Below are 15,958 nucleotides of genomic sequence, written 5' to 3' on the forward strand. Positions count from 1 at the left end.
CATTGGAGCACCGATCACTGCTTTCCCAATTTGAATGCATTGGAGCACCGATCACTGCTTTCCTAAGTAGAATGATCCATTGTTTACTATCATGAAAATCTCCAGGAAAAGTAAAATAACAAATTTGTATAAATATACTGAGGTGACTGGCAGGTCCAAAAATTCAGCAGCTTATGTTTTTGTTTTTATTCAGATATTAAAAGGAGACATGAGAATGAGGATCCTGATTTTAAATTGCCAAAGCTGTCTTTCTGCATATGGGGCATGAATTCTTCTCCACCAGCCATTGCTTAATGCAATTGAAGTGAAAGTCATGACCACAGTCCAGCATACCAAGCTCTTCGCCATTAGCATAATCCTCCTGTAAATCGTTTCGAAGCACAGAGAAATTGAAATTAATTTCAATAATAAAAAAGATGTCTTGTTCATGGAAATAACAAGAAATGAGGGATCACATTCACATACATACCTGACAAATACAGCAGGGTTCAGTTTCTATTAGAGGTCCGATTGTTAAGGATTGATATTTTCGCCTTCTCAGATTCCCCAAAATAGCTTCCTCGCTTAGCCCAATGCAAACGTTCCCAATTTGCTCCTCCAGATCCAGTAGTTCCTAAAAATAAACAAACAAACAGGAGCTTCATCCCTAGCAGTTTTCTAACAATTTATAAAATCCGAAATAATATCCTTCGGATTGAAGATATTTAAATGTTATCTCATAAGGCATATTATCAACATCAAGGCGCACATGGTGATGAAAATTAGGCACCTCAGGTATGCCATACAAACATGAACCAACGATTACCATTACATCCTAACATACATGCCATGTTTGTTAAAACCAAAGTTAAACATTGATATAGCAGTAATTTCCTTTGTATTGAAACTAGAGAAACGAATATCTTACAAAATTTATGAACAACCACTGATATCCAAATAAAACTTAATAAAATAAATAATTCTTTAGTCTTACCTCAAGTCGTAAGCCACCATGCCCACCTACAAGTCCCAAGGCATTGCGAACCTGTTATGGAAAAGGCAGGTACTTCAGTTGCAGATAGTAAAGCAATATACTTCATCAAAACATATTAGCTTATAGAGCAACAAACCTCAGATACCAGTCTACTACTTTGAGCAGCAGTTTGAGATAATACCGTTGATGAGAGTCCAGAATTATCACCGACTTGTCTCTCAGCTCTTGGTCCCAACCTCAGAGGAACCTGAGTAGGCCTGGGATTGCCACCTCTCTCTGAAATGTCCATGTCTTGGACAGCTAGGAAAACACCAAAATGTATCGGATAGTGATTCCCCTGCCACCAGAACTCAGATGGATTGGCAATATCTCGCACACTTTGTCTGTATTGTTCAACCATATTTGGATGAGGGGACCTTATGGACGAACACGATAGATGCATGCCAGGACCGAATTGGATCCCGGAAGAGGAGGCAACGTTTTCAATGAAGTTTGAATTCTCATTGGCCAAGTTGAGGTTTTCTTGCATGTTCGCCAGAGACATCATCATATGTCTTCTGTTGTTTCTTAAGTTGTCTTCCTGTCGCAATATAGAGATAGAAGGACCAATCCATGACACGGTTGTTCCGTTCCAATATTGGGAAGGTTGTGGAGCTTGTAACGAGTTGGAGACTTGCACAGTTGGTTGTTGCACGGCTGGATTTGCTAGCACTAGCATTGGTGCTAAGTTTGCTGATGTGGGAATCGGTTGACTTGCAGTCCTTCTCAAACGGGTATTTCTTTGAAAGTTGTCAGCTTGCCTAGCTTCTGTTGGAACTTGATAGAAGTTAGAGGGTGTTGGCAAAGCAGCCCCATGTCCTGAATGACTTCTATTGAAGGAATTAAGTGCACTTGAGCAATTTCTGACATTATGTTGGGCAATATTAGTCCCTAGTTGGTGAGAATTGGCAGCTTGCCGTGCGCAGCTTGCATTACCACCAGTAGCATATTCAGGTGCCTTTCTTTTGCATAAAAGCCTTGTCTGACCATTGACTGGAAGGCCATCGCTGTTTATATTTTCTTCTAGAATATATCCCGCTATTCCTGAGGATATCATGACTGGGCTAGAAGAAGAACCATCAAAGGTCTGAATGTGATCATGATCTCCTTCCGTTGTTCTTGTTCCAGCTCTAAAAAGGTCTAATGATAAGTATGGTCCATTACCCTGACCTGCATCGACTCCGCTTCCTTCATGTACCACGGCATTCAGGTCTAAGTTACGTTGTAGTTGTAGAAGACCAGAACCAGCCTCTCGCCCTAGAAATAACGATGAGCCGATCGAACCATTTTCACTACTGGTATGACCATTAACAGTGACACCGCTGTTATTTTCTAAAAAAGGGATAAAAGTTGGCTCAGACCTTTGGTTCGTGCCAACCTGATCACCAAGAGGCGAAAGCCCAAAGTCATCGCCCAAGAATTGACTAAAGCCAACATGATTTTGGGTATCAAGACAAGAATTGGGTTGACCAATCCATCTCATGGAAGTATGTTCGTCTCCGTCATTAACTAAAGCATCAGGAACCACATTACGATGATCAGATCCAGGATCACCATTGGAGTAAAAGTTTCTGAAAGGGAAAGAATTGGAGCCGTTGCCTTGACCTTGCATTGTGTCTCAAAACACCTGAAAACAAGTGTCAGCCAAATTGTCTTAGCAATAAAGTAATTACTTGATTTTACCATAGTCCAAGTGCAAGGTGACAATGTAAGATATGCATGTATCAGTAGACACAATAGATATCTGTTGCTGAATGTCAAAAAGAGAAATAGTATATAGTAATTAACACAGAATTATATGCTAGTTTTATCAACTTTAAAGATCTCCCAATGCTAGTTTTATCAATTTTAAAGATCTCCCATGTAAATTAAGTTCTTTCTTTCTTTCCTTTGTTTTTCTTCTTAAAACATTTCAACATTTCAACTCAACCTACTTCAACCTAACCAGTTTCCAGCTTTAGCCTAGATACTCTGGTCACTTATCTCAATATTAATTGTTACTTATATGTTTACATTTTAAAGTAAAATGAACAAGATTTGCAGGTTTTTAAATGAAATAATTACATGATATATCGTTCGGTTTAAAAGCATAAAAAATGATTGGTCATGATTGGGTAAAAACTTGCTCTAATTTGAGAAACAATGATCATCCAAATACGTTGCATGCATGCATACAACGACGTCTGGACGTCGTACTCAATTCCATCAAAAAGATGATAATAGTTTTCTTCAGATTCAGCTTTTAAGACGAAAATTTTATTCCATGAAATATATATACACAAACCTATCATCTATGGCGGAATAAATATGGATGAAGTACTTAAACCCGAGACTAAGTTCAGTAATAACACAGTCTAAAAAGTCTTTACTGCAAAATAGGCCCTCAAACTATACTGCTTTTCTTACTCAAGTCTTTAATTTTTTTTTTGTCAAAAATGATACTTAAAGTCTCATTTTATCTCCAAACACAAAACCAATCAATAAAAAAGCACCACGTGTCACATTCTTACTAAACTTCGTAAAGTAAAATGAGATGAATTCAATAATTTAAATACCACTTTTGATTAAAAAAACTTTAGGTACTTAAGTGGGAAAAATGGTACAATTTTTAGCTAATTTTATAGTTAAGCCTTAAAAAATTGATTTGCAAGAGAAGTTGTTTGCCAGATTTCCTAAAAGCACAGGTTAAACAACCAACCATTCAATCTAGACTCTAGATTTAAAACATGATTGTCTATTTCAAGAGGAATCGCAGCATAAAAATGCAAAGGAAATACATATAATATGGAAATATTATTACTATCAAATTTTATGTCGCAAGCTCACTGCATTCTTAACTATCTTGTTAGCTTAGATTTATGGTACATTTGCAAGGAGGCTATAAAATTACATGTACAAATAAAATCCTTTAATTCACAAACTTAATTACAGGATGAAATTTTCATTATGCAGAAATTTATAACATTAAAAAGGATAGCACCAACAAAATAAGAATATGTATGTACTTAATGTATAAAATAAATGTATGAAAAAAGAAAAGCGACTATATTAACTTTAGGAAAGGTTTTTTTTTATACAATACTAGAGATAAGGGAATGGAGTAATACAGTTTGAACCCATGCGAAATAAGTGCCTAATAAAAATTTTAATCACCATTTCGTTCAAGTCAAGACAACATCAAAAAAATTTGAATCTCAAATTCTAAACTTTTAATATATCAAAGTGGAGTGAATTCTAAACTTTTAATATATCAAAGTGGAGTGAAAATTAAAAACCAATGAGGTGAAGTTTCATGTATGAATATTTAAATAAATAAATTTTAATTATCCCCAGATTACAGAAAAAAGAATTACATACTAGGTTAAAGAATTAAAAATTAAAAAGAAAAAAGTATTAGATTAATGAAGGAAAATAAAAACAATGAACCCAAAAATTGGTCCCAAGGATTTAGCCTACTTGAACCACATAACCAACTAGTAAGGAGGGGATTAAGAGACTAAAGATAATCAGAAACTTAATCATTAGCAGAAGATTCCACCAGAAAATAAGAAGTAAAATGAAATAAAACTAATAATGATTGACAAAGATCTAATCTTAAGATTTCAACTATTGAGTGTTCTTATATATATACTAACTAGTTTCAAAGGATTCAGATGGGCAAAACGCAAGGATGAAAAGCTGAAAACAATACCATAACGCGTTATCAACTTGGCTAATAAAGCATCAACCCTCATTTTGTTTTTTCATTTTTGTTCCATCCATTGATTAAAATTTATCAACTTGCACTAGTAAGTAACTTTATTAATCCAATTAAGATAAGGATGAAAACGTGCAGATTAAAACCAAATACAATCCAACAAAACACAATTTGAAACTCTGGATCCCATATAAAACTAAGCCTATCAATGAGTTAAGTCATAGAAATCATCAAAAAAACGAAAATTTATTTGGACAACATGAAACCAAATATAAATTCATTAGACTTGACATAAAAGATCAAAGAAAAGGATTTATACCTGAAGTGACGATGAAAACAGGCAATGAAGACCTTAAGGCAAATAGACACCACTGTAAACAACGCATGAACTCTTTTTATATTTTGTTTTCTATCTTTTTCTTAACTTGTTATTGATATGAAACTTGAATTGTGGCTAAATTTGACAATGCAAAACAATTGGTTATATAGTATTCAAAAATAAGAGAGAAATGTATGTTTTTGGAGAAATTGAAGCGAACTTTCCAATGAAAGATTAGAGTCAAAATTACAAAGGAGACAAGAGACAAGTATGGTAGGAAGCAAGTATCATGGTTGGCTTCTAACCAATTGGATACTCTGCGTTATCAAACTCTTTAAACGGGTCAGCCTCAATTATGTCTTCACCTCGCTTTTTATTTATTTTTTCCCTCAATACTTCTATATCTTACAATGCAATTACGCTCTATTTCTTTATATGGATTTTTTGGAAACATATAGAAACTTGATACTTTTACTGTAAACTGTGAGCTGTCAGTTTCTTCTTAGGATTTTTTTTTTAAATTTCTTATTTCTTATTCATCCTCTCTTTCTTCGTTTTCGATTTCCCCCTCTTTCTTGTATTTATCTGGATATTTCAAACCTTCCTTAAAAAAACATATTTCCTTAATGGCCAAACACAATAGAAGTACCCCCTTTACTAAAAAAATGAGAAAATTAGTCCTTATAGGTTAGATCAAAGAGAAACTTAGTCCTTTCTATTCAAATTTTTATCAATTTCTATTCTTAAAAATTGGCATGGCTATAAGAATAACCAAATAGTTACACATGGTGTGTCACAAGTACCTTATGCTGACGTACAACAACTAGTTTTTAATAATAGAAATAGATTGCATTTTTAATAGAAGGACGATTTTACTTTTTGATCTAACGTGCACAAATTAATTTGCCCATTCTTTTTAGTAAAGGGGGCAAAATGCATTTTAACTCTTAGTACAAAAGCCTCTACGATAGTTTTACCCGCCAATCACCTATGAGTAGTAGATTTATTTTATTATTTATTTATATATTTGCTTCTTCTTTTTTTACCTTGAAATAGTGTAAAACAAATAATAAAGGGAAGAAGAAGCAATTTTACAACTTTTTTCTTTATCTATTGTTATAACTTCATTAAAACTTTAATTATAACTATATTATCAGGTTAACTTGTAATTGAAATATTAATTAACATAGCTTACCCTTTATATTTTATTGGAGTCCTAGACTTTAAAAAGAGTGAATGAATCATTTAAACTAAATCCAATATCCATTAAAATTGTACCATAATCAATAAGGTCGTATTATCTAGTTAACTTATAATTAAAATTTTAAGTAACATTATTTGCCTTTTGGAGTCTTATATTTTAAAATGAGTGAATGAATCATTTAAGTTCAATGTTGGATTCATATAATATATGTTGTTTTTATTCTTGCAACTTTGTTAAAATTTGTACTATTAAGAAGAAGGTCGTAGTCTTCAATTAACTCATAATCAAAATATTAACTAACATTGTTAGATTTTAAATCAAGTGAATGAATCATTTAAATTAAATTCAAGGTTCATATAATATATATTTTCTTATCCTTACAATTTCATTTTAATTTGTATGATCCTTAATGAGGTTATATTATCTTGTTAACTCATAATTGAAATTGTAGACACTCAATTTTGCCCGGGCCCAGAAATAAGTTCAAAAAAAAATAAAGTCCAAGTCCAGTATAAAATCACAAACATATAATTTGGCCAAATTGAAATGGCCCATTACTTGAAAAGATTGAAGGTCCATCTATGAGCTTGACTCATATGGAAATATAATCTTTAAGGATATGCAATCTTAGATATGATATACAATATCAGATATGATACAATCTTAGATATGATATGCAATCTTAGATATGATATGCAATCTTGAAGATATGATCTTGTAATCTTGGAGATTTAATTTGTAGATATCCTTTAATCTTAATCGTTGATGTAATTGATCTGTACCGTTGGATTTGAGGAGGCTCAACTATAAATAGAGGCCTCTCCTTTCATTGTAAATCACTTGAGTTTTGGGAAGCAATAAGAATTCTTGAGAGCATTCACTCAAATTTCTCTCCCTCTTGCGTTCTTACTCTCTGTGGTTTGTTCTTATTTTATTCTTCGTCTATATTAGTTTTTCAACCTTTTTTTTATTTTAATTTCTTCATTTTTCAAATATGTATATTTATTCCTATCTTTTATACATTTGATTATGTATTTTATATATTATAATATTTAACCTTTTATATAGTTTATTTTCAATTATATATTTTCTATGCATGTATATATATTATATTATCATTTCAGTATTTTGAACTATTGCATTATATTTTTATAATTTGTAAATGTTCTATTTATTCATTTTTTTAGTGTATGTCATTTATCTTATTTGTGCATAGTTTCATTTTTTACATGCTATGTTTAATTATTTTTTATGTGCTATTTTATGATATATATTGTTGTATAATTTTTGCATGTATTATGTTTTTCTTTTAGTTTACTCATGTTTTATTTGTTTATTATCTTATATTTACCCTAGTATGATTTTTTTCATTAAACGTATATTCATGTTATTTAGTTTTGTCTTAATGATATTATTTATGTTTGTATGGAAATGTTAGAATATTTTGTACATCTATGCTTCATGATGCATTAATATGTCATCCTAAAACGTCATTTAAAATAATATTCCAAGGTTTTTTTAAAAAAATAATAAAAAGCAATGCTTGATGTTTGGAAACTTCGAGAAAGGTAGCGCCTTAACTTACTGGGTTGTGACTTTTCTCATTGAATTCGAATAGTCAAGCACCCTTCTAAGTGATTTTGAGTTTTCAAAACTTAAACAATTTTTTCGAGATTTCAAAACATAGTGTCCTAACTTACTTGATATGGCGTTTTGTTGTTTCGAGATAAAAATTTTCGAAAGACGAGCTTAGTTTCGAAGGTTTTAAAATGTTGCGTCCTAACTTACTGGATGTGATGTTTTGACTCGTTTGAAATAAGTGAGCGTTAATTTTCAAAATTGAGACATTCTAATTAAAAGAGGTTTGCATCTTATAACTTTCAAATTTCCGACATTAAAGACACTTGATAACAAATTAGGTACCAATTTTTGGGCGTTACGAGGGTGCTAACCCTTCCTCGTACGTAACCGACTCCCAAATCTATTTTCTCGTCTTTCGTAGACCAAAATTAATATTTTAAAACTAAACATTTTATAAGGTGATCCAATCACACCTAAAAAGATTGGTGGCGATTCCCATTTTCCAAAACTCGATTTAAAAATGGTTTTGACAGAAATGTTAATTAATTGTTTTTTACCAGTTTTTATTTTAATAATAATATACAAAGATGATTTTTTTAGCACACTAAGTAAACTTTACAAATTAGTAAAATAAATTTTAAAGAGGGTGTAATCAAATAAGAGTATCAGAGCAAACATTTAAAAGAAACTATGATTTCTAACACATATTCTAAGTTTAACTCATATTCCTATATGTTTGAACAAATTTCTAACTCATATTTCAATATCAAGCTTTTAGGTTTTTTCCTTTCACAGTAGAATCTTAAGAGATGTTTGATTGTAACAAAATTTTACAATTCTCAAACATTTCTTGACCTTTCACCAAATCTAACAGAGGATGCAATATAATAAGCCTTATTGACATAACTTAAGCCCTCCTAAGATTACATATGTTGTGTTGATTTTTATAGCAAATGGTAATTCATTTCAAAGACATGCCAAATATCACCATCAATAAATGCAAGATTGCATAGTACAAACAAAAAGGAAAATAAAAAATTTAACAACCCAATAATGACCCGGACAAAATGAAACAAAGACCAATCCAAAAAACTAGCCCTAAAGTAGTCCTAAAATCAATGGCCCAACAATCCTTAAAGAACAATCATCTAACCGCATGAAGTACCAAATTCTGAACTTACTACCCACCACTTCCATGCAAAATGGAGATGCATAGTTTATTTGCCATCAATCCTTATTGGAAAGCCTTACTTTGAATTGAGCTCAACCACTTAGAGCCTTTTGATGCATTAACAACAATAAAGAAATGGAGGAACAAAAAGACCCATCACTATTGGCTACCTAACGATAGAAGTTGACCCTTCCTCAACTTCTAGAATAATATTATCAATTTTAGCACCAACAACGATAGGTATAATGCTCCACCAAGACTAAAATTACAATAAAGTGGCAAAGGATGATAATACTATCCCCATCCTATCACTACAGCAAAATAGGTTTTTAGCGGCGTTTTTAGCTGGGTTTGGATAAAAAACGCTGCTATAGATCGAGCATTAGTGGCGCTTTTTGAAAAATGCCACAAAAAAGTTAAGCACAACATCGTTGAACTTTAGTGGCATTAGCGGCGCTTTTTGAAAAACGATGCTATAGTTTGAGCAGTAGCGACGCTTTTTGAAAATCACCGTTATAGATCGAGCATTAGCGGCACTTTCTGAAAATCGCCGCTATAGGTTGACCATTAGCGGCGCTTTTTGAAAAATGCCACAAAAAAATTAAGTACAACACCGTCGTTTTATGTTGAGCTTTAGTGGCATTAGTGGTGCTTTTTGAAAAATGCTGCTATAAGTCGAGCATTAGCGGTGCTTTTTGAAAACCGCTATAAAAAACATTTTATCGCCTATTTATTATTTAATTAGTTTATTTATATTAATTAAAATACAATTTATTTTTAATTGAATATTTAAATTCTTCAAAAAATAATAACATGTAGAAAAATTTGAAAGTAAAAACATAGAAAATATTTGTTAAAAATGAAAAAATGAAAAACTATTATTTAAAATAATTTTAAAGTTTTTGGGTATATGACTTATTGTTTTTAATTTATATATTAAATAATTTCTTATATAATCGTAAAAGAGATAGTATTAATTTTAAATTATTGAATTAATTATCATTATATTTTAGGGTTTATGGTTTAGGGTATATAGTTTAAGGTTTAAGATTTAGGAGTTACTATTTTAAGGTTTATGGATTATGAATTATGGGTTTAGTGATTATGGTTTATGGTTTAAGGGTTGGGGTTTAAGGTTTAGGTGTTAGGGGTTAAGGGTTAGGGGTTTAGGGTTTATGTTTTATGATTTAAGGTTTAAGGGATAGGTGTTAAGGGTTTAAGGTTTAGATTAATTAGTGTTTTTAATTTATAAAATAATTTCTTATATAATTGTAAAAGAGATAATATTAAATTTAATATATTAAAATTATGATTATAGTTTAAATTATTTAAGAGATAATAGATAAACTTTATATATATTAAATGATTTAGGATTTAAGGTTTACTTGAGACTTGTTAAATGATGAAATTTTATGCAATCAATTAATGCTTTTATATTTAAAATATTTAATCTAAACCATTTGATATATAAAAATATATAAAATTTCAAATTTTATCTAATTCTTTCAAATATTACTTAAATTTTTAAAAATATTTATTTAAAATTGATATGAAAGATATAATAATTCAATATAAAAATTATAAAAAGTCAAGCATTAGCGGCGTTTATGATAAAAACGCTGCAAAAAATTAATTTATTTTAAATAAAATAGTGTCGTTTTGGTATAATACGCGGCTAAATTTTAGTTTTAATTGAAACGATGCCGTTTTATTTCTCTCCCCCCAATTCCCTTTTCTTTCTCAGCCATTCTCAGTCTGTACTTCTATCTCTCTCCCCCCATTCCCTTTTCTTTCCCAATTTCCTTTTCTTTCTCAATTCCCTTTTCTTTCTCAGCCTTTCTCAACCTGTTCTTCTATTTTATACCTGAAAAACTCGATTAGTCTCTCATTTTTGTTTTTAATAGGTAAGAGGTAAGCCTAAGCTCTCGTCTCTTCTACTTAGGGTTTATTGTTTATCCTCCTCCTGTCAATTGCTTTGATTCTTTCCCAAAATTTCATCACTCTCATGCTTTTTAGTGGTGCGTTTCTTAATTCCTTATCCTTCCCTTATGATTTCTCAGTTTTCCCCCTTATCTTATGTTGAATCTATCTACTTCTTCTCTTTATTCGTTTATTTCGATTCTTGCTGAGAATATTTTGTTAAATGAAATTTTTTAAGGGATTTGCTTTGTCGCTTGTACTTATTAGGGTTTTGAGATTTGATTGATGATTAATATGCTTCTACGTACGATGTTTTAAAGAAAATACCTTATTTCCAGTTAACTTGATTAGGGTTGGTTTTCGTATCTCGAATAATTTTAAGGTTTTTGTTTTTAGATATTAGAAATCAGGATGGGTTTTCTGGTTCTTTTGAGTTTGTTTCTTTTCTCTCGAAAATCAGATGATGTTATTTTTATGATTTATGACACTTTGTGTGGTATAGTCTTATGTTGACAATGCGGGGTATTGTCATGGAGATACAGACATGTGGTAAACCGATTGATTCGCTGTTAGAGAAGGTGCTTTGTATGAATATATTATCCTCTAATTATTTCAAAGAGCTTTACCGATTCAAGACTTACCATGAAGTCATTGATGAAATTTACAAGCAAGATGATCATGTCGAACTGTGGATGACTGGGAATTGTCGTGGTCCTTCTACTGCATTCTTCCTTCTTTACAAGTTTTTTACCATGAAACCTACTGTCAAGCAAATGCATGGGCTACTGAAGCACCCTGATTCTCCTTACATTAGAGCAGTAAGTGGAAATTTTCCCGTTTATCTTCTCTTATTTATTTTCCCAATCATGTAGAAATTGTTTGTTGGAAGAGAGGATGGATAGTTGTTTCACCATTTTTTTTGCATTTATTCATGTCTATTGATCTTTGATGTGTAATGCGGCTAAGCTTTCCCACTTTTGTACATTTGTTATCAACTTATAGTTCATTAGCATTGTTGTGAATCTGAAGTTGTCACTACAACCTGATTATGGTTTAAACATGACTTCGTTACTTTATCATTGTTGTTTGTATTTTTGGACATTTTAAAAGTTATAAGTGCTTGCTTAGTCAAGTGGAATGCCTGACGAAGTTTGCCTTAGTTTTCTTGTATTTGTAGAAATAAATATGTAAGCATTATAATATTATTGTTTTTGATTTCTTTTTTTTTTGTTTAGAGCAGATCCTTTCGCTAAGAAGGATTGGTACGATATTAAGGCTCCTTCGTCACCCGTACTTGGGGTACCAAGGTTTTTTTTCTTTTAGAAAATTATTTATTTATTGCCCTCTTGAATTTTGTTTTAGGGTATAATTTGACTGTGATAATAGTAAAATTAGGTCTGTTATAAAATTTGCCCTGAATCTGTCTTTGGAACCTTGATTCATTTGTTGCCATGTGACTTGGTTCAATGTTTCTGAATGTTAGTCTTTAACTGTTTGTTTATGGTTTATTGAAACCAAACCTAACCAGGTACCTAGTGGCGTTTTCCTTGTTAGTTGATGTTCATGTTCAAAGTAAATCCTGAGAGAGATAGAGAGATAAACTAAAGTCATGGTCTTTAAGGTTAAAATATATTTAGATTGGTTACTTTTCACTATTTAGTCATATGGAAATTGACTTACCCTAAGCTATAGCTTTGAAACAATTGTAGGTAGCTAATTTTATGAGAAGATTTCTAGTTTGATTCGCCTATGTCATAAAAACTTGAATTAATAGATGAAAAATATTGAGTGAAGTGATAACCTATATTACATTTTAAAAAGAGAATGTATGTTTAAATTTTAAAGGTAATATTATTGAAAGAGACAGATATAAACTTCAAATATAATATTAACAGTAAATTTGAAAAGAAAAATATAAAAAAATCATAAAAACTGAGTTTTAAACCAAAAGAGGAAGGGCAAATGTTAAGTTGAAATTAGAAACCTGTTGATTGTTTACCCGGGGGGCCTCTAAGCAGGAACTGTGTTTGTACTTTGTATTTTGTGTTTAAATGGTTTAAATTTTCATATAAATTACAAGAGAAATAATTTACGTTTTTCACAAGGTACATCCACTATCTTGTTTTTAGCGTTAGTAACAATTGTGGTTGTTTTGAGACTTCATGATTAATTAAAACTAATAAGTAAAAAACCATCAATAATTGAGGTTTTTTATATGATAGAAGATATTTTTTATGCTGTTATATCATTCATAAAAGTTAATTTTTTTTATGTTAATTTTAGAGTTTAAACTTTGAAGTACAATATATTTTATTACTACATTTAATTTATTAGTATTTATACAACCAGTTGACAGAGCCCATCTAATAAGATCAGGAATGATCTTGCACATGGCTTTCTAGAGATATTCTAAAGTTTTAGAGGGATCACTTGTCATCCTGTTGAAGCCTTATTGAGGATGAGCCTTAGATTGTTATAGCATTCACCATTTTACATGAAATCATCACTCTTTAGGAGCTTGAAATTCCTGGATATAAACATAAATAAAACGTTACAAATTTAATGTCGAAATTCAAGTCTCATCAATATTTTTGTTTCACTCTTTAGGAGCTTGGCATTTTCTTATATATCTCTATGAATGAACTCTAAACTCAATGCATTTTCTTATATATTTTCTATCCAACATCCATTCTTTGGTCACAAAATGATTAAAATATATATGATTAAAATCATAGACTTCTTTGATGTTTTTGTCTTATATATGATTAAAATATATATGATCTAAAAGCAAGAGAGAAGGAACTCAAAGCAAAAGAGGTTGAATTGAATAAGCGTGAACAAGTAATTTGTTGTTGGCAGTTTACAGTCGAGTGAGGCTGGCTCTTGAATAATAAGTGTCATGCTTCCGATTTATTTTTGCGGTATTCGATATCAATTGTGATAAGTTGTTCCTTTCACATTGCAGTTACAAATTATACAGATTTCTGAAGTAATTTAAATATTGCTATCTTGGCACAAAAATCAAAACCATAGTTTTTGAATCAATTTCCAATTCATATTTCATTTAGTTTTTCCGCTGAATGCTTGTAAAATATCTTTATGTTCGTAGTCTTTTATTATGAAAATACTAAAATTATGCAATGGCTTGATTCTTATATGTTCGGATGCAATATGTAACTGTGTTGTATGTAAGGTGGTTTTGTTATTCATTTTGAACTTAGATTAATTTGTCCTTGTAGTAACTGAATGTTAACTTTATATTTTGCAGGAGTTGAGAAGGAAAGAGAATGCAATAGCACGAGGTAGGTTCTTTTTTATTTTTTATCTTGATGAGTCCCGAGTTTATCTATTACCAGTTTGATTTTGACATGAGTTCTTGACATGAGTCCCTTAAACATCTTTTTCTTTTTTCTTCCAAAAGTTTAACGTCTTTCCATTAGAGTTTCATCGTCAAGTTTATCTCCTCTTCCTTTTGATCGACATTTTCAATACTTTGGGTTCAAGATCCCCTTTATGCTAGATGTATAGAGTTCGAACTTTGGCATGAGCTTGTTTTTCAACAACTATGGCATTTTGCGCTCATCTTCAATGATTAGACATTTCAAAATAACTAAAGATAATACCAAATTTGTTTGAATGAAAAATAATAACTTTATCAATGCTATTGGACATAGAAATTAAGATTATGATAACTAAAAGCCTGTGATATTTATGAGCTTAATAAAAAAAAGTGAGACATGTTATGAGTCGCATGAAGTCGAGAAAAGAGATAGACATTAAACACATGAGGTTCATCATGACATCTCCTTTAACCTTCATTTGACCCTTTTTGTCTTTTTCATATATGGCTAATTATTTTCTTTTTGAGGCCTTTATAAGTCCATCAACATGAAACTGGACTTATGCCTGTCACTTATTTACAGCGACTTTAGCATTTACGATTAGCCTAGCATCAGTTTTTTTATTATGGGTTTACTTTTTACTGATTTCACTTTCATTACAGTAAATGGTATAGCTAATTTCCTTGTTTTGCTCAATCAGGTGATCGAGATTCCGTTTAACAATTTTCTTTATTGTTGGAACAAGCCTTATCTTGATATAAACCTAATGTATCTATTTTGGTAATTCCATGTTTCATTTGAGTTATTGATTACAATCGTGATTGTTTGTTGCAGGGTTTTGGTTTTGATTTTAAACCTTATGTCCACCCAATCTATAATGCAATACTGTCCCGCTTGACTAACCAAGATCAAGATTAAAGTACTTCACTAAGTTATATATGCAAGCATTGCAATACTTTGGCTTCATCTAAGCTTAAACCAGCCTCTGTTGTCTATTGTTTCTTCTTCTTTTCTGATCTTTTTCCTTTGATTAATAAGAGGTGATGATGATTTGGCATTCTTTTCTCACCAGGATGAATTTTGTTTTAGACATTGTAATACTTTGTGAGTGTCTGTGTGTGTGTGTGTTTTTTTTTATGTATTAAATTACATATTGAATCAATATTTATGCATTAAATTTAAATTCATTAATTTTTATATTTAGTTTTAAAGTTTAAATTTTAATAGAAAATTTAATTTAATTAATATTTTTTATTTATGCTTAAAAGTATATAGTTTAAAGTTCATGAATAATGCTTGAATCAATGATTATTCATTTAAATAAATGTAGACATGATAGAAATTGTGTTTTGTGAAATGTTTGGGAAGGACCTTAGGCATTGTTTGACTACTCAAGAGCTTAAAAGACCAACCTTTATGCTATATATCTTTATTTCCCATATTTTGAGCCTTTAATAATCCTTTCTTGATAAACTCAAATTATTGAAGCCTTGAGCCTAAACTGAGTAAAAACCTTAATCCCTCTTTGTCCTTAATATTAAAATGCACAAATATATGTTGGGCCATGGTTATTGAAGGTTAGGTAGACACATTAAGGTGGTCTCAATATGTTCTTGAGAGAAAAGAGAAGAAATTGTTTGATATGGTGCATATAGACCCTTTGCTAAGTGAACTAAATGAAAAAGAAAAGTAAACGAATAAAAGCAAAGTGAG

The 15,958-nt window shown here is 30.9% G+C and overlaps 2 protein-coding genes across 2 annotated transcripts; one reads left to right on the forward strand and one right to left on the reverse strand.

The window, feature by feature from the left end:
* Positions 1–229: 229 nt before the first annotated feature.
* LOC108471977 (probable E3 ubiquitin-protein ligase RHG1A) lies at positions 230–5,373 on the reverse strand. Its single transcript, XM_017773512.2, has 5 exons — positions 5,029–5,373; positions 1,110–2,639; positions 974–1,024; positions 470–613; positions 230–361 (listed from the first exon to the last, which is right to left on the reverse strand). The coding sequence occupies exons 2-5, from the start codon at positions 2,622–2,624 to the stop codon at positions 230–232; spliced, it is 1,842 nt and encodes a 613-aa protein (XP_017629001.1). The 5' UTR covers positions 2,625–2,639; positions 5,029–5,373.
* A 6,046-nt stretch (positions 5,374–11,419) lies between these two features.
* On the forward strand, positions 11,420–15,163 carry LOC128283854 (pre-mRNA splicing factor SR-like 1). The gene is made up of 4 exons (XM_053021268.1): positions 11,420–11,722; positions 14,173–14,206; positions 14,908–14,945; positions 15,080–15,163. The coding sequence occupies exons 1-4, from the start codon at positions 11,420–11,422 to the stop codon at positions 15,161–15,163; spliced, it is 459 nt and encodes a 152-aa protein (XP_052877228.1).
* The last annotated feature ends 795 nt before the right edge of the window (positions 15,164–15,958 follow it).

Source organism: Gossypium arboreum, chromosome 11, assembly GCF_025698485.1.
Source record: "Gossypium arboreum isolate Shixiya-1 chromosome 11, ASM2569848v2, whole genome shotgun sequence".
Classification (NCBI taxonomy): Eukaryota; Viridiplantae; Streptophyta; class Magnoliopsida; order Malvales; family Malvaceae; genus Gossypium; species Gossypium arboreum.

Coding starts and splice junctions, on each gene's coding strand:
- LOC128283854 (XM_053021268.1), top strand. CDS start 11,420: ATGCGGGGTATTGTCATGGAGATACAGACATGTGGTAAACCGATTGAT. Junction 11,723..14,172: donor ATTCTCCTTACATTAGAGCA/GTAAGTGGAAAT, acceptor TATATTTTGCAG/GAGTTGAGAAGGAAAGAGAA. Junction 14,946..15,079: donor TCCTTGTTTTGCTCAATCAG/GTGATCGAGATT, acceptor TGTTTGTTGCAG/GGTTTTGGTTTTGATTTTAA.
- LOC108471977 (XM_017773512.2), bottom strand. CDS start 2,624: ATGCAAGGTCAAGGCAACGGCTCCAATTCTTTCCCTTTCAGAAACTTT. Junction 1,025..1,109: donor GTAGTAGACTGGTATCTGAG/GTTTGTTGCTCT, acceptor TTTCCATAACAG/GTTCGCAATGCCTTGGGACT. Junction 614..973: donor ATGGTGGCTTACGACTTGAG/GTAAGACTAAAG, acceptor GTTTATTTTTAG/GAACTACTGGATCTGGAGGA.